Genomic DNA, 19,078 nt, shown 5'->3' with positions numbered 1-19,078 from the left:
CGTGTGTCATCAGTTAGGCAGCTGGGTCCCCAAAAGCATCAGTCGGAGCGTATAATCACCGACCCTCCGTTCACAATGGCCACTTGTAGGGGGGTGGCCAGGAGGAGGTCTCCGTACAATAGGAACACAATTATTGCAGCTGCTAGGAAGGGCCATGATTCTTCCTGTGGAAAAATAATAGGTCCTGCCCAAAACAGGGGGAGAAGGTTGGGGTGAGGCAGTGGGGGTGGAGAAAACAATCTTGAGTTTATTATTCATATTCTGACTCTTGGAAGCCCATTGCTAGGCCAGTGGGGTTCCGGCAGCTGCTCGTACATAGCCCTTTTCTAATAATTGTACATTCTGTCAGGGGTCAACTTACTTTTGACCTCCTCCTTTTGTACCAGTAAAAGACTCTTTAGGGCAAACTGTTGGGTTGTGGCAGGAGTGCATTAAACACCCTCCGCTCCCCCCTGGCCAACCAGCACCGGGTGATAAATTTACATCAGATGCTGGGCCATTCACAAGAGAACTCTGGAGTTCACACAGCCCTGCTCTTACTCGGTGGCACATGGCTGAACCGGGGCATTGTAGGAGTTGGCAGCTGAGCAGGTCCACCGTGGAGTTATCAGGCTCAGATGCTTCTGACGTGCTCCTCGCTTCTGACCCGACTAGAAAAAAGAAACAATATCCAGCCAGTCTTGCCAATGCTCCTCTCGGAGTTCTCCCAAGCACTCAGAGAAAAGAAGTAGAGAAGGAAAAGATGCTGGCATTGATGTTTATAGGGGCAGGAACGCTTTTGACTGGGAAGACAGATGGGCTTTTCCCATCTGGTTTCCTTGCATAGAAAAAAACTCAAGATCTAGAGGATTCTAGGAAGATGTTCCTAGTTAAAAAGAATTACCGAGGATCTAACTTTCCCCGTGGATAGATATGGGCAGAAATGTCCCCTCTCTAGGCTTCCTCTTTCTCAAAAGGGTTATGGGTAAAGAGATTGAACACATCGCCAATGTCTTCTCTATTTAATCCTGTTTCCCAGACTCCATGCAGTTCTTTGAAACAAATGGAGAACTCAAGGATTTTGCTTCTGTTTCCTAAAGCTCTCTGGGAGGATTTCCTGAGATGGAGTGTTGGGTAGGAGTATGGGGAGAGGTGAATCTTATTCATTCCTCTGTTGCCATTCTAGTCCTGAGGTCCCCTAAGGCAATCCATAGCATTCTAGTTACTAAATTAATTTACATTTATATAGCACAGTTCATCCCCCAAGGATCCCCAAGCACTTTACCAGCCATGTGAAGGGCTGACTTAAGGGAAATACACCAACCTCCAGGGCAGAAATATAGGTAGCAGGACAGAGCTGGAATATATGGAAAGGGATTTTGTCTAACTGGCAGAAGGAACTTCTCTACTGGGAGAAAGAAGGGAAGAGAAAAACAAAAATGGAAACAAAACACACAAAAATAATTCGATTGAATTTTCTAGAACTCAGATATCTAGGTGTTCATTTCATATCCACCAAGTCATCTTTGCTTTAGTAAAAGCTCACTGCAAGTAAGCCCTGTCCTGTGAGACTTTTTTTCCTGCTTAAGTCCATGAAATACAATATAAATCTTGCCTTTGCAATCAATAATTTACTATTCCTAACATTTGAAATACAGATAGAAAACCAAAAAAAATGTTGGAATTATATAAAATATAAGCAGTTTCTTCTCTTCTTGGATTTCCAGTTCCAGAGCAATTATGCTATGTTATAAACATTTTATTTTCAGAAAATATTAGATCAACAAATTAGGTCCTTTCCCATTGTTGTGGTCAGGTCATACTCATTATTTTCACTAAAGTCATACAGTAAGGTTGATTAAAGATCCAGGTTTAGCATGATGCTATATTTTAAAAAACATATTTGGTTCTGAGGGCTTTCTGCTTATCAGCTCTCCAATTTCTATTGTCACTTAAAATAGATCTATTTATGTTACTGATGTCATGACCAGAATACCAAGGCCCAGGGCTGTTCAAAGGAAGGAGGTGGCATTTTCCCAGTGTTGTTCTTAGACTTGTATATGCTATTTCCAGATATGAATATCTCTAGTACAACCAGCAAAGAAGAATATAGATCTTCTTTTGAAAGTAGTTATGGGGCAATAACAGGTTGGGTGATGGGTGATGGAGGACATCTCTTTCTTTTTCATTGACTCCTCTTAATCCTGGATGCAACTTTAAAGCAATAGGCAGTGAGATGGTACAGTGGATACAGTATTGGATCTAGAGTAAAATCCAGGCTCAGACACTTAATAGCTGTGAGATCCTGAGTCAGTCATTTAACTTTGTTTTCCTCAGTTTCCTCAGTTATAAAATGAACTGGAGAAGGAAATGGCAAACCACTCCAGTATTTTTGCCCAAGAACACTCCAAAGTGGGGGTCAAAGATTCAGACATGACTCAACAACTTCTTTGTAGTAAATACAATTACTGTGAGGGCAAAGATAGTTTCACTCATATTTGTATTCCCCCAAACATACCACAATTCCTGGCACACAATGTAGTGTTTAATGCATGCTTGTTGATTAATTGATCCTGAGTAGCAGAGTTTAAAATGTAATGGCCCGAAGACATGCCTCCTTATTTGTTATTTTAGTACTTTCTTACATAATCAGTCAATTGATCAAGACTGGCACTCTGCTCAATGCTGGGGATACAAAACAAAACAACAACAACAACAACAATAACAACAACAACAAAAACCCCAGCCCTTGTCCCCAAGTATCCTATATTCCATCAGCAGAGACATGTACATGTACTGGTATATTGTATATAAAATATATTCAAGATTATAAGGTATATTTTTTTCAGGGGGAAGGAATTAGTAATAGGAGGTATAGGGAAGAGAAGATCTGAAAAGATATCATGTAGGAGATAATGTTTGTACTGAGTTTTAAAGGAAGCTAGGGATTTTAAGAGACAGAAAATGTAATTCAAGTAAGGGGGTAGGAATAGCCTTTGCAAAAGTATAGATTATGTGGATGTCCCATTCCAGAGATAGCAGGTAAGGAAAGAGCTAGTTGTAAGACTAGAAGAATGAATAAAAAAATTTAAAAAAGTGTTTACTGTGGGTCAAACACTATAGAGAATACCACTTTTTTTTGGTGTTATCTATCAGTGCCCTTGCCCCCTCTTTTTTTCTGGGTATCATGGGAAACTTCACCCTTAGCTCTAGTTGGTTTACCTTGTGACTCTTTTCATCTTAATACTTTCCCCTCTTTTCCTTCTTTGTATTACTCCCAACTTATTACTTCAGTCACATGTATTTTCAGAGAACTGGGAACAGAGAGCTCTAAAATAGACTGAAGGACTTTCTGTTCCACAGACTCCAGAATTCCTGCTTTTTAAAAAAACATTTTTTTGTCACATTCATCCTTCTACCTTCCCCAGGCTAGTTAGCAAAACTTTTTTTTTCTTGCTTTTGAAATTGATCTTTTAATCTTATCTGCCATTTTATATTGTGAAAGGTCCACAAAATTTACTTAGTAACACAATCTGAGTTGGAAGGGATATCAGTGGTCATTTTAAAGGGAGATGGAGTGACTATTCTATCAAGTGGTCACCTAGTTTCTTTTGCTTCAATAGAAATAGTACTGGCGGTGGAGATGGATATTATAACTTCAAATCTCATCTCTTACATTTGCTACCTATGTGACTTTGGGTTAAGTTAGAAACTCCCTGGATCTCACTTTTCTCTTCTGTACATGAAGAAGGTTGAACTCCATGACCCTTTAAGTCTTTTCTAGCTCTACATTTGTGATCCTGTGTCTTCTAGCAAGAGAGAACCTACTACTTTCCAAGGTAACTCAATTCAGATTAAGATAGAACTAGCCGTTAGGAAACTTTTCCTTACATCATTTCAAAATCTGCCTCTATTACACTTCTACCTATTGCTTATAGTTCTGCCTTCTGAGGTCAAGCAAAAGAAATTTAATTCCTTTTTTGTCTATTGAAGCTTTAAAAATGGTTAGTCAGTATGCCTTTATCAAGTACTGCTATGTGTCAGGCACTCTGTTAAGTTCTAAGTATGGGAAGAAAGGTAGAAAAAAACACCTCTGCCCTTAATACTCAGACACTTGTATACTTCCTATGCCTCCTCTTCTTCAGTCTTAATTTCTTCAATTTTTTTGTGTGGCATAGTCTTTTCCACCTTTCCTTTTCCTTTATTATACAAAATGAAACCTTTATAGAGGGGACATTGTGTGAAAGAGGTGAGGAGATACTACATAAAGGGGTGATCGACATTGCTTACAATGAAATCTGTTATATTTTTCTCCATTTGTAAGACCATTTAAAAAATCCTTACCTTCTGTCCTAATATCCATTCTAAGACAAAAGAACAAGGGCTAGGCAGTCTGGGTTAAGTGACTAGGAAATATCAAGGCCAGATTTGAACCCAAGTCCTCTCAAATTCATACCAACATGCTATCTAGCTGCCCCATGAGACCATTGTTAATAAGGATCTTGTTTCAGAGTATCCTTGGCACTGAAACATTGCAGATATAACTGGGAATGGAGGAAGCAATGCCCCATGTATTGATGCATATACACTGATCAGGGCTATACAGGTGGAATGGAGAGTCTAGAAATTACCTTTGAAATAATAATCATTTTGATTTCTGGGCTAAGATAACCCCAGAGTAGAAGCCAGGGTCTTCTTTTCCTCACCACCAACCAATATAAAGTGGCTTAAAAGGAAAAAAGACCAAAATCAGTTTAGTAAAGGGACTCTACTGTAGGGCTTAGCATTGAAGGTAAGAAGGGTTTGGGCATTTTCAAGCTATAAAGGGGTAAAATTACTCCTACCAAAGTGTAAGCTGATCACCCCATCCCTACTCCACCTGTAGCACCAGAGTCAGAGAGAGCACTGGACAATCTCTAGGTTCTCAGGGGGCTGGCTGAGGACATCACAGAGTTACCCCTGAGAACAGCAAGACATGGGACTCCAGGAGGTTGAGGAACATGGAGCTTGGGCTCAGAGATAGGGCAGAGAGGGGCTGCCCACAGCAGAAGAGGCAGAAACTGAAAAATAGCCTCAGGGCAAAAGCAGCTCTGTAACTCTATACACAGAGACCTGCCTACCCTCCTCACTCTGATTTGTGACTGGGAAGGAAAGAAAAAAAAACTAAAACAGCAATGGCCTCCAACACTCAAGAACTATAATCTACAACCACCCAAAAACAAACAAACAAACAAACCAAAAAACAAACAAACCAACAAACAAAAAAAACCTTGACCCTGGATAATTTCTATCTTGAAAAACAACAGTCTACAGAGGAGACAGCAGAGGATGAAAAATAAGCACATACAAACAAACTTTCCAAAAAAAATGAAAATTTTGTCACAAGCTTTCCAGGAAATCAGAATGGAGGTGGAGAACCAAGTAAGAGAGATAGAACAAACTTGGCAAGAAAAGTGGGAAATACTTCAAAAGGAAAATAGCAGTTTTAAAGACAGAATTTCCCACTTGGAAAAACAAGCCCAGAAATCAAATGAAATGATAAATAAATTGAAGACCAGAATTGACTTGCTGAAAGCCATCAAAAGCAAGATAGACTGAAACAAAAAGGAAAATTAAAAGATCATAGCTGAAAACCAGACTTTAAAGACTAGAATTGGGCAAGTAGAAACTAATGATCTCACAAGAAAACAAGAATTAATAAAGCAAAGTGAAAAGAATGACAAATTAGAAGAAAACATAAAATATCTCACTGACAAGATGACAGATCAGGAAAACAGAGCAAAGAGAGACAATTTGAGAATCATTGGTCTACCTAAAAAGCCAGAAATAAACAAATCTTGACATCATACTACAAGAAATCATCCAAGAAAACTGCCCTGATGTCCTTGAACAAAGGGGCAAAATAGGCATTGAAAGAGTTCATAGAAAACCCTCTACACTAAATCCTCAAAAGACAACTCCCAGGAATGTAATTGCCAAATTCAAGAGACTCCAAGCTAAGGAGGAAATCTTATAAGAAGCCAAAAAGAGACAATTCAGAAATCAAGGAACACCAATCAGAATTACATAGAATCTGGCATTCTCCACACTAAAGGACCACAAGGCTTGGAATATGATATTCAGAAAGGGAAGAGAATTAGGTCTACAACCAAGGATCACCTACCCATCAAAACTGACTACATACTTCCAGGGGGAAAGTATGTACATTTTACAAAATAGAAGATTTCCAAGTATTTGTGAAGACCAGAACTAAATAGAAAATTTGATGTCCAAATACAAAATTCAAGAGAAATATGAAAAGGTAAACAAGAAAGAGAGGGGAAAAATTCTTTTAAGGGCTTTAGTAAGGTAAAACTGTTTATATTCCTATATGGAAAAATGATATTTGTAACTCTCAAAAACTGTATTTACTATCATAGTAGTTAGAAAAGTTAGTCATAGGTAGTGGTTGGAGTACTAAGTGGTTTAAGATGATATGTAAAAAAAGAAAGGGGGGGAATAGAAGATGGCATCAGGAGAAACTTGAAGGGATAAGAAAAATAGGTTAAGTTATACCACATAAAGAGGCACATGGGAGGGAGGGGAAGAATACTATTATAAGAAGGAGAAGAAGAGAGTGCTAATAGATAATAATTAAACCTTTATCTTGGTGGAATCAACTCTGAGTGGGAAAAGCATCTAGATACATTGGGGTATAGAATTCCCCAATGGGAGTAAATCAATTGTATAAAAAATCAAGCCATTTCCCAACTGATAAATAGGAAGGGGCATGAATAGGCAAATTTCAGATAAAGAAATCAAAACTATCAATAAGCACATGAAAAAGTGTTCTAAATCTCTTCTAATCAGAGAAATGTAATGGCCAAACAAATTGTGGTATCTGTTGGTGATGGAATACTATTATGCTAAAAGGAACAAGAAACTGGAGGAATTCCATGTGAACTGGAATTGATGCAGAGTGAAAGAGCAGAACCAGGAGAACATTATACACAGAGTACAATTGAATATAATGGACTTCTCTACTAGAAGCAATGCAATTATTCAAGACAATCCTGAGGGATTTATGAGAAAGAAAGCTATCCACTTCTAGAGAAAAAAAACTGTGGGAGTAGAAACACAGAAGAAAACCAACTGCTTAATCACATGGTTCGATGGGGATATGATTGGGGATATAGACTCTAAAGGATCACCCAGTGCAAATTTTAATAATATGGAAATAGGTTTAGATCAGTGACACATGTAAAACTCAGTGGAATTTCTCATTGGCTTTGGGAGGGGTTGAGATAGGGGAGGGAAAGAACATGAATTATGTAACCATGGAAAAATATTTGAAATTAGTTAAACTTATTTGAAATATATATATATATATATATATATACAAAAAAATAAACAAAAAAAGAAATTGTATCCATTTTGCCACTGACTGCTTTACTTGGGAAAAAGAGTCCCTGAGAGTCCTTTGCTGGAAAGTGCTAAATGGAATACAAACTTGACCAGACTATTCAGCTAGATGATGTCCTGGTTTGTATAATATAATATTGATAGCTGGGGCAGGTAGGTGGCATAGTAGATAGAGTGCCAGAACTAAAGGCAGGAAAATTCATTTTTAAATCTGTAGGACCCAGAGCAATTCATAGAACTTTATCTGCCTTAGTTTCTTCATCTGTACAATGAGCTCAAGAACAAAATGGAAAACTGTTTCAGTATATTTTCCACGAAACCCCAAATGGGGTCACCAAGAGCTAATAAGACTGACCCAACATTACAATCGAATGTAATGGACTTCTCCATTAGTGGCATTGCAGTGATCCTGAACAACTTAGAGAAATTTATGAGAAAAACCACTATCCACATTCAGAGGAAAAACTGTGGAAGTAGAAACACAGATGAAAAACAACTGCTTGAATACATGGGTTGAGGGGATATGACTGGTGATGTAGACTCTACATCATGAATACATGAATACATACATGAATATCCTGATGCAAACACCAACAACATGGAAATAAGTTCTGATCAAGGACACAAGTGATACCCAGTGAAATTGCAGGTTGGCTGCGGGAAGGGTGTGTGGAAGGGAGGGAGGGAAATAATGTGATTATTGTAACCAAGGAATAATGTTCTAAATTGACTAAATAAATTAATTTTTTAAAAAATGATTGACCCAACATATCAGTTACATCAGTTCATATAGGTCCTTTTAGTTTACTCTGAAATTGTATATTTCATCATTTATTAGGGAATGATAAAATTCTTTTATATTCATTTGTTGTAATTTGTTTAGCTATTCCTGCCCTGATAAAGAATAATGTGAACAGAACTAAGAGAACAATGGCTATGATAAAAATAGAGAGCTAGACAATTTTGAAAGATTTTAGATCTCTTGTTGACTCAATTATAAGCCACAAATCCAGCAGAATGAAGATGAAATATGCCCCTCATTTCCTCTCAGAGGTGATAACTTTAAAATGTAGAAAGTAATATTCATTTTTAGACATGGTTAATGAGGGAATTTGTTTTGCTGGACAAAAAATATAAGTTCTGAGGGATTTTCTTTTCTTTTTTTTTCAAATTTGTTCTTTGGAGTAAAGGGTAATGGGAAGAACAGATTAATAAAAATACTTGTTAGTCAAAAAATAAATTAAAAAGAATTACATAACTTGTTTTTCCTTTTTTATTCAATATATAACATAAAATGTATATTGGTTGATGAACTTCTTTTTAGCAGTTTTTGTTTTTATTCCACTGCCAGATAATAAGGGAGTAATAATAAGCTCATTCCTCTACAGAGTTTATAACTCAGTCCTCTCTGAAAATGTTTGTCTTTTCTTCGTCTTTAGCCAATCATCTCTATGTCAAGAAGGAATCCTGCTTCAATCCTCAGCCCAGTGTAGTAATTTTTGGTAATTGCTGTATTCAGAGTTCTCAAAATTGGCAAAGTTGTTTTTATTTTCATTGTTGTACTTCTTAAGTTTCTATCATACATATATATATATATATCCCAAATATATATTTTTATATTCATTTAAAAATTGTGTTTGAAATTTTCTCCTTTCCTCCTTTTTCTCCCCACTCATTGAGAAGGCAAGAAATTTGATATCATTTTATATGTGAAGTCAGGCAAAACATATTTCCATATTGGGTACATTGCAAAAGAAAGCACAGAAAAAAAAGTTTAAAAATGCCTAAATTTGCATTTTTAGCATAAATTGCTAAAATTCATTAGTTTTCTTCCTGGAGATGGATAGCATTTTCTTCTCATTCTTTGGAATGGTCTTTGGTCATTGTCTGGATCAGACTAGATCACAGTTGATCATCCTTAGAATATTAAAGTTACTGTGTACAATGTTCTCCTGGTTCTGCTCATATTACTTTGCAGGAGTGAATATGTCTTCGTAGCTTTTTCTGAAACTCTCTTCATCATTTCTGATAGCATAATAGTATTCCATCAAAATTACATGCCAAAACTTGTTTCGCCATTCCCCAATTAATGGGCATTCCTCAATTTCCAAATCTTTGCCACCACAAAAAGAACTACTATAAATATTTTATACAAATAAGACCTGTTTCCTTTTCTTTGATCTCTTTGAGATATAGATATCATAGTCATATTGCTGGGTCAAAGAGTTTGCAAAATTTAATAACTCTTTGGGCATAGTTCCAATTTTTTCTCTAAAATGATTGGATTAGTTCAGAATCTATCAATAGTGCATTCGTTTTTCAACTTTTCCACATCCTCTCTAACATTGGTTATTTTCCTTTTTGTCATCCTAGCCAATCTGATTACTGTGAGGTAGTCCCTCAGAATTGTTTTAATTTTCGTTTCTCCAATCAGTTGTGATTTAGAACATTTTATGTGACTATTGATAGTTTTTATTCAGAAAACTGCCTGTTCATATCCTTTGACCTTTTATTAACTGGAGATTGTCTCTTGTTTATATGAATATATCTGTGTGTGTGTTTGTATATTTGGCTCTGTTCCCTATATGTTTAAGAGATAAGACCTTTATCAGAGAAATTTGTTATAAAAATTTCCCTCAGTTTCCTCTTTTCCAATTTTAGTCTTTGTATAAACTCTTCTTCTGACTCTGCTTCCTTCATTCTGTATCATTTCATATAAGTATTTCCAGGTTTCTCTCAATCTATCCCTTTCATCATTTTTATGGCACTATACTCCATTAAGGTTATATATTGTTATTTTTATCAGCAATTCTTCCAAAAGGGGGTACTCCTTAATTTCCAGTTCTTTGTTTCAACAAAAAGTGATGCTCCAAATAATTTTGATCATTTTGATCCATTCCTTCTTTCTTTGATCTCTTTGGGGTCATATATCATATATCTTTGGGTCAAAGGATAGGCACAGTTTTAAAGGCATTTTTGCATATTGTTCGAGAATGGCTTTCTACAATGACTGAACCAATTCACAACTTCACTATCAGTGCACCAGTTAACTTGTGTTCCCATTGCCCTTTTAACAATTTTTTGCCCTTTTTACCATATTTTCAAATTCATGGATATGAGCTGGATCTCAGTAACTGATTTAATTTTCATTTCTTATATTACTAGTTATTTGTAGTAGTTTTTCATAGAGTTGGAGATGCCCTTTTATCTTTTTGAGAAACATTATTCACATCATTTGATCACAAATATATTGAGGAAATGTTCTAGTTCTTATATATTTAAATATATAGGTCTTTTCTTATTTTATCTGAGAAACTCTTTCTTCACATATTGAGTTCATATATTTTTCTTATACCAAAGTTTATCTGCCTTTTCTTAGTAGTCAAACTGTTGAAATATGAAAGGGGAAGTGCTTGACAATTTAATAGTAGGAATCATTTTATCAAAGTTAGAATAAATAAAGGGGAAATAGTTTTTCATCTAGGACTAGATTTGAATTCTGGAATCTATAGGCTCAAATCTTGCCTATACCACTTAGAATCAGTGTGATTTTGGGTAAGTACTTTAATTCTGGGGGCTTTAGTTTCATCTATAAAATGATGGTATTGTACTAAATGAATTATAAGATACTTAATCTTTTAATACCATGGTCCTATGGGCCTGAGATCTTCCAATTTGTACTTATATTTCAATTCAATCACAAAATCATTAAATTTAAAGTTGAAGACAACATTAGAGAAATTCAACAAAACATTTTTTTTAATTTTAAAATAAGGAAACTGGGATCCATAGATAGAAAGTGATTTGATTATGGTCACGCATGTAATAAATGGCAGTCCTGAGATTGGAGCTTGAAATTCTGTGAATTTCACTATGTGAATAAAGGTCTAAATTTACCCTTATTTTTCCTCATAGAGAGATACGTACTTCTTCCAAAAAGGCAGGATGGCATTTAGATTAAAGGGACATAGAGATTTCTTTTATTTTCCAGTTTCTTAAAGAAGACCCTGTAGTCAGCACCATCATCACATCTAATTGAACATCTCTATTTGTAGCTTGCTTCTGGAGACTGTTTTCATGGGATGTTTCATTCTCATCCCAAATCCTTAACCCACTGTATGTCTATGTTTACCTTAAGCTTGGTTTATATAGAACTAAGAGCAATTAGGCCCCTAATTGGCACAGAGATTTACTTTTGTTTTTTGAGGAATAGATCTTCTTACAGTCTCTGGGATGGATCAGCTACATTGGGGCTCCTTTTATAAACAAGGTAGATTAAGTGTTCTCGCATTACAAATACAAAATCAGAAATCACAAGAACTAAGAAAACATATACATCTCACAAAGGAAGTATAATCCTTTAAACTTTTCCCCTGTAGTCAGTACCTTCAGTCCCTGATTTTCATTCTTTTCACTATACTCTCTAAATTTTAAAGGGCATACATTATTTGTAGGTTCAAAGCTCTTTCAAAATAGTTAAGTTGATTGAGTTGCCTACAAAAGCATGTGATTCCAGTGACCAGCAGGCTTTCCTCTGGTTATGCAGGAAGATTTCTTGGCACTCTATTTTTGGCCTTTGCTTCATTCCTGGTCTCTGATGGGATTTGGGAGAATAAGAAAAAGTAGCTAGGAAGAATGGGCATTTCAGTGACCTAATCTCCAAATGGAGAAGAAATCAAGAAGATATAGTAATTCAGAATTATCTACATTTTTACTCTCTTCTTCCTTTAATTATATTAGAATCTCATGGACTGTTCATACTATGCAATAAAACAGGTCTGAATTTAGGACATTAGGGTCAGCTTACTGTCATAGTATTTTTACCGTAATCAGGTCAGTAAATATGTCTCTTCTGGACCTGAATGACATCCAAATGCATCTACCAAATACTAAGGAAAGTGTTATATTCACCCAGATTGAAGAGTTATAATAATTGTGCAAAGGAACATGACAAAGATAGGATCAATATCCAGATAGCTTTTCATTGGAACTTAGCTCACATTACTAGTTATGATATTCTGAAAGGAAAGATCACTGGATTAGGTTTTATGTTATTACTCTTCTTGAAGTGATCTTTGATAAATATCTTAATTTCTCTGTTTTAATTTGAATTTTTTTTTCATTTCATAAAAATAATCTTTCTTCCCCATTCATATATTTTCTCTTGCCTGGTAGTAAAATGTACCAGAACTATTTGATGTTTGTAAGGAACTTTGAGTTATTCTGAGAAAGATGTTATACATACAGATAGGCATATTCATGTCCATATATATACATATATATGTATATATATATATAATTTTGATCTGAATGTCCTCTATTTGCATAATGATTATGGTCTTCAAAGAATTTTTGAGTATAAAATGATAAGATAAGAGGATTGGCATCATTAAAATGTCCATAGTACAAAAGAGGAAATTATCCTAGTAGTTAAGGGCTTGTTCAAGGTCATACACTAATTGAAGAGGTTGGGATGAGAGCATGGGTCTTTTGAATTGCTGACTATCCTTTCCATGTCTCCTATTGGATGGAGGCTTCATGAAGAAGATGGAACTTGACCTATTCCCTGAAAGACAAACAAGATTTGAGCAGTAGAGGGAAAAGGGTCAGGATATCATGAGGATGGATTAATATAATTAAAGACTTGATCATAGAAATAAGCCTAAGGAATGGAAGAGATATTTGAAAGACAAGGTATTTAATCTTAGATAGTTATAGTATGGGGGCAGCTAGGTGGTTTGAGAGCCAAGCCTAGAGATGGGGAGGTCTTAGCTTTGAATCTGACCTCAGACACTTCCTAGCTGTATGACTCTGGGCAAGTTATTTAATCCTCACTGCTTAGCCCTTACTACTTTTCTGCCTTGGAACAAATACAAGGAATTGATTCTAAGACAGAAAGGTTTTTTTAAAAAAGAAAGAAAACTATAGTATATATAGGAAAACATAGACATCAACAGTTTTATGTTTAAATGGAAATTAAAATGGAAACAATGAATAGAAGGGGAGGGAGGGTTGAAGATAATGTGGTAGGGACCTCAGACAGCCTCAGAATGGATCTCCTCTGGCCCAAGGGACTTAATTAATTTTTTTCTTGCTTTAATGTTCAAAAGTCTACACTTAAGAATTTAAAAGCTGTTTTCTCCCTATTTCATGCTCTAGTGAAGAGTATGGTTTGAGATTACAGTGGTGGACAGGTACAAACTGGCATGGGTCTTCTGCCTGACCGTGCTCCAATAGTCCCAGTACCTCCATAAATGTTAAGTCCTAGTTCCCATGACTTCTGACAAGGTAGAGATGTAATTAACCAATGAGAGACAAGGTGTTGTTGAAGACTGAGCACCTGATTACTAATTAATCAGGCGTGAGAGCACCTTGTAGATGCATTCACTATTTAATTATAGCAGCCTCACTTGGCAAAGAAGCATATGCTCCCAGCTTAATCTACTGGTTTATACTGACATCAAATTGCCATTATCAGAAAGAATCAGGCCTTTTGATTATTTCCACTAATTTATTGAACACTTAAAATTAATGAACCCCAGGCCTTTTAAATGTGCTCGGTTGGTTTGGAAGATAAGAGGAGAAAGGGGGGTAGAGGAGGAAGTAAGAGCCTTCATTAGAAAGGATGATTTGGTTAAAGGTAGAGGGAATACATTTTATGGGTAATCTGGACTACAATTGGTGGAAGGTACATTAGACACAAAAGCAAAGCTTTCTGATTGGTAGAAAAGTAATAGAATGGGTAACATGCCCTGCTGGCCACCATTGGCTTTTCAAAAAACATATGGCTAAAGGTTTCTTATTGTTTTAGGGCTATTTGTCTAGGAGACCCTGTGGCAATTTAGTTTGTTCAGCTAAAATAAAAAGGAAATGTTGAGAACCAATCATTAGATTAGCCATTAGGGACTAAAAATGGAGAGAGGGTTTTGTTGTTGTTCTTGTTTGTTCCTTTTCAATTGTTTGTGCAAAAGATAAAAGAATAGAGGCTAGGAAGGTAGAGAATGTTGAATTGATCTTATATTTGCTTTTCTCAGAAATTATATTTATGTTTCTGAGGTTATTGGTTTCATCTCCAAGTCCTTGTTCTATGAATTTAGTTTCAGGTGAAGGCCAAGTTCATCTTACCCTCTTGGTGAAGGAAAGAATTATTCCAGCAACTCCAGGTAAGTTTTGGTCTATTAACAAGAAGGGAGGATTTTCCTTCAATAATTCCTTTGCCTTCTCAGGTTCCCAGACTTGATCTCAGTTCTTTTATGCCAGTTCTATCATTTCTATATCTAGCATTAATTTTATTGTAAGAAACAATCATGAGTACTTGGTTGCATATCATTAAACAGCATGAGAAAAATATTTATTTTTGAAGCAATTTGGAAGCAATAATGGAAAACCACAAATAAATACTATATATATATATATATATCATAGATAATATATAGGCATTGATTCATTTATAAATTGGAATGTATATCTTCAGATTGACTTCCATGCACTAATTAGAAAGACCTTTGATTCACTCAAAATCAATAAATTATTGGTTCCGATTTCAAATTAAATACATTAAATGAAAAAATTCAGCTGGAATTTATTCCTTAAAATTTACTTAAGGGAAATTTTAAAAGACTGAATGTATTACAAATGCTGTATAATACTTTCCTCCTTGTTTATCTCTAGCTCTAGGAAACTGCATTTTCATTACTGAAAGATCTTCTAAGAGTCTCAGCCTTCTTTTGACTCTCAAATAGTTCATGAATTGTATAATTATTTTAATGAGATTTACCCCTGTATTTCCCTCTTGAATTTCATTTTTATCCTATAGACATATGATACATGTTTTTGTATGCCATTTGGCAGACTATATTCTAACTGAAGCATTAATTATCTTAGTTTCGTTGCTGAATCCCCAGGATTTTCTAGTTAACCTATTATGTCATCAGAAAGTAGCTATAATTTTATCTTTTCTTTATTTTTATCTCTCTGATTTCTTTCTGGTTTCTTACAAACCCTTGCTAAAATTTCCAGAACTACATAAAATGTGTAGAGAGATTCAGTCCACCTTAAATCGTTCTTTAATTCTACTTTTGAATCTGTTAGTATTTGGATTGATTTCCATTCAGTAAACACAGCATACACATGGACCAGGCCAGTGATTTTCAGGATCTGTTATGAAGAATAATGTAGGATGTCATCTTATTTCACTAGAGAGTGAATTGGATGGCATTTGTAACATCTTCTCCTTAAGCCATGCTGGAAAATAACCTGCCAATTAATTTGCAGGGTGGAGTGGCAGTGGGGGTAAGAATACATTGATAATGCTACATTGTCATGCAATTTTTATTATTTGGATTATAATAAAAGTAAGTCTCGGGTTCCATTCCCAAAAAGGTGTAACTCAAAAAAGCTTAGTGACTGGCAGCCCTGGCATGGGGAATTTATAATATTCTTTGGCTAAGGACAAGGACAAGGTTCCCAATTCCTATTAAAACTCTGATTGAGTGTGTCTGTCTTTCACTTTAGTTCATTCAGCTGTTAGGAACCAGACCCATGGAGTTGAGGTTCAGAACTAAAAGGGCATGGCAAACAATGATAAATGAAGGATATAGAGGCACAGATCCAACAGGAGAATTTTGATCCAATTGAAGGATATAGAGGCATAGATCCAACAGGAGAATTTTGATCCAATTGATCTATGGTTTACACATATGAGGTATTTTTTTTTCTAATCAAAGACTAACACAGGTGATGTATTTTGTTTATAGAATCATCTTTGAGGGACTAGCCAGGATAGAGAGAAAAGTCAAGGCAAGGAGGCAAATTACTTTCTATGGAAATAGTGTAGTCAACCACTTTAGGGACAGGGGAAGACAATAATAATTGGAGAGACCAAATGGGAATTTAAAGAACTTCATGATGTTTTATCTAGGAAACCAGAAGAGGGATGAAGGGTTGATATTTTTCTTTCCTGAAATTTCTAGACATCTAATTCTATAGTTAGTTAGAGATGAGATCATTTTTATCTGAGATGTGACATATTTTCTTTTATAAAAGACTAAGAGAAATTAATATTGATTATAACAATATATGATAAGATCATGGAACTAGAACTTGAAGAAACTTCCAAAGCCATTTAGTTCAACCCCTTCATTTTACAGATGAAACAAATGAACAACTGATGCCTAGAGTGGTTAAGTGACTTATCCAAGATCACTGAAGTAGTAAGCATCAAATGCAGAATTTGAATATTGGTCTTTTGGCTTCACATCTAGTACACTTTCTATTGAACCAATAGAGTATCAACCCACTCCATTATTGAGATGAGTGTTTTCCATTGTAAATTGCATTGGTCCATTCAGACTTTCCTCTATCTCTCTTCTTTATGATCATCTATTTCCATTTCTTTTCAAACTATGACTTAGAATTAAAAAAAAAAAGTTTTATATTCAAAGATGGTTTCTGTCCCAGACCTTTCTGATCATCTTTGGACTGAAGAAGGTTCCATAAAATAATCAGAAGGATGGATAATACATAAAATCATAGGTTCCTTTCTTTATTTCACTGCCTTGAATCTAGATGTTTTCTCAATCACTCAGATCTACATCAGTCAATGAGGTTTATGTTAAGGCCCAGAAATCAAGGAAGGGGAATGGAGGCCATTGTATTGCAACATTCAATCATTAGACAACTCAGGGCTTCCTTACTATCTTTTTTTTTTCTCCAATTTTTATTTTCTTTTTTTTCTCCAGTCTTCATTTTCAGAGCATCTTCCTCTTGTGTTATCATGTCCTTTTCCTCTAATACCAATGTTCAGCCAAATAAATTGTCAGAAGGAAATTTATGGGCATTTAGGTAATGAATGGTTTTAAACCATGAAAATTATGAGTCATTACTAGCCTGTGAGTTCAACTGGAGTTGTCTTTTTCCTGTATTATACTTTATATGAACTGTATAGTCATAGGCATGTTACTTCGTAGGCATGTGTACCATATCAGTAAAATGAATGTTAACAGATATGTCATAAAACTAGAGCTGAAAAAAGGTCATCATTTTAGATGCATTCACACACACATACACCAAACATATACACACTGGTATATAGGTACTGGATATTCAAAGACAAATGTATGTTTTTGTGTGTGCACATACACATGCAAATAGAATATTAAAAAACTCACATGGATCTGTCATGTCATCATCAAGGATTTCGCCTTCAAGGAAACAATTCTAAACCCATCTACACCCACACTTCCTTTACAACTTCTGTCCTTGTCCTCCTATTTACCACAAAGCAATCAGATTCAAACAATCTGAAAAGAGCCAACTCTCTATTCAGTGTAGTAAAGGGGAAATCTACTTTACCCTTTTTTAAAAGAACATATTGTAACCATAAAGCATTTGTTTAACAATCATATTAAATGACAAATTCAACAGCAAGTCATTCTGAGTGAATGAAATATACAGAAGAGCAATTTGGAGGAATGGTGCACATTGGCTGGTAGAATTTGACTTAAAATTTTATAGTTCATTGTGGTATATATAGTGCATTGATTCTTAACCTTTTGCAACATGAACTATTGTGGAAGTTTAGTGAAACTTAAAAACCCTTTCATATAATATTTTAAAGACATATAATATAATGAAAATAAAGACGTATTTTTGTCCTACCTAAGTTTCTAGACCATTCCTGAAATCTAAATAAATCCATAGTATAGTGTGAAGCAAGGTCCACATCCATAAAGAACTAGGTAACAAGGGATAGATAAATGAAGTTAAAAAGCAATTTTGCTGATATCCCCATTTTATAGGGAATATACACATATAAGATGGGAATATTAAAAAAATTCCTTAATAAATGAGTGATACACACATATATGTATAGGCATACATGTGTGTGTATGTGTGAGTATATATTTATATACACATATCACTCGTTTGTTATTAAGTTTTTTATATTCCCACTTTATAGGGGATATATAAAGGACATATTTATATATGTATATCTATATATGTGTGTATATATCATTTATCCATTATGAAATATTTTGAGTTGTGTAAGAGAAGTTGGAAAAGAAGAAAAAATCAGATTCAGCAAAGCAAAGGAATAGTCCAAATGGAGGAAGGACAAGGAAGACTCAAGATCCCAGGAAGGAAGGGAGGAGCTGAGAGGATTCAAAACTGTCAGTTCACTTCTGATCAGCTCTCTCCTGGATTGGAGGGTGTGAGAGGAGAACCTCTGAGACAGAGGATCCTTCTGGACACTGACTACCTTTGAGTGATCCCCTAAATCTCTCTTGTTACAACTGAGGACAAAAGTAGATTGGGACTTTATAGAAAGCTGTCTACAGAGAACATTTCTCTTTCCCCAAATTGTCCTGAACTTCAACTCATAGCCAGATTAGCTTAGGAGGAAGGAAAAGCTCAATAACTGACCAAAGGAGGTTGAGGCAGACACCTGAATCCCTCAGGATTTGAGGGGAGAGGTCAGTTGCTAATCTATAGGGATTCCTATTTCCCACTTTCCTCAACCAAACACCTTCATCCTCCCTTCCCTGTGTTTCCTCAAGAATAAAGTGTTACCCTTTAGATCAGATCTGCCTGCTTTCTGAATCAAAGAAAGAGTCTGAAGATTTGGGGGGAATCATACCATTCACCAAAAGGGATAATAGTCCAAGACCAGAGCTAAGGAGTGAACTAGGTCTCAAAG

General features: G+C 35.4%; 1 protein-coding gene across 2 annotated transcripts in view; it reads left to right on the top strand.

Moving 5' to 3' along the window:
• The window catches only part of PKHD1 (PKHD1 ciliary IPT domain containing fibrocystin/polyductin), a 770,507-nt gene that overhangs the window by 432,285 nt on the left and 319,144 nt on the right, over positions 1 to 19,078 (top strand). For both annotated transcript variants that reach the window (XM_007484081.2, XM_016431130.2), the window contains exon 51: positions 14,478 to 14,543. In XM_007484081.2, coding sequence (XP_007484143.2) covers positions 14,478 to 14,543 — 66 coding nt within the window. The remainder of the gene's footprint in view (positions 1 to 14,477; positions 14,544 to 19,078) is intronic.

The sequence above is a fragment of the Monodelphis domestica genome, chromosome 2 (assembly GCF_027887165.1).
Source record: "Monodelphis domestica isolate mMonDom1 chromosome 2, mMonDom1.pri, whole genome shotgun sequence".
Classification (NCBI taxonomy): domain Eukaryota; kingdom Metazoa; phylum Chordata; class Mammalia; order Didelphimorphia; family Didelphidae; genus Monodelphis; species Monodelphis domestica.
Note: the sequence above shows the minus strand (reverse complement) of the source record. Positions and strands in the feature narration are given on the sequence as shown.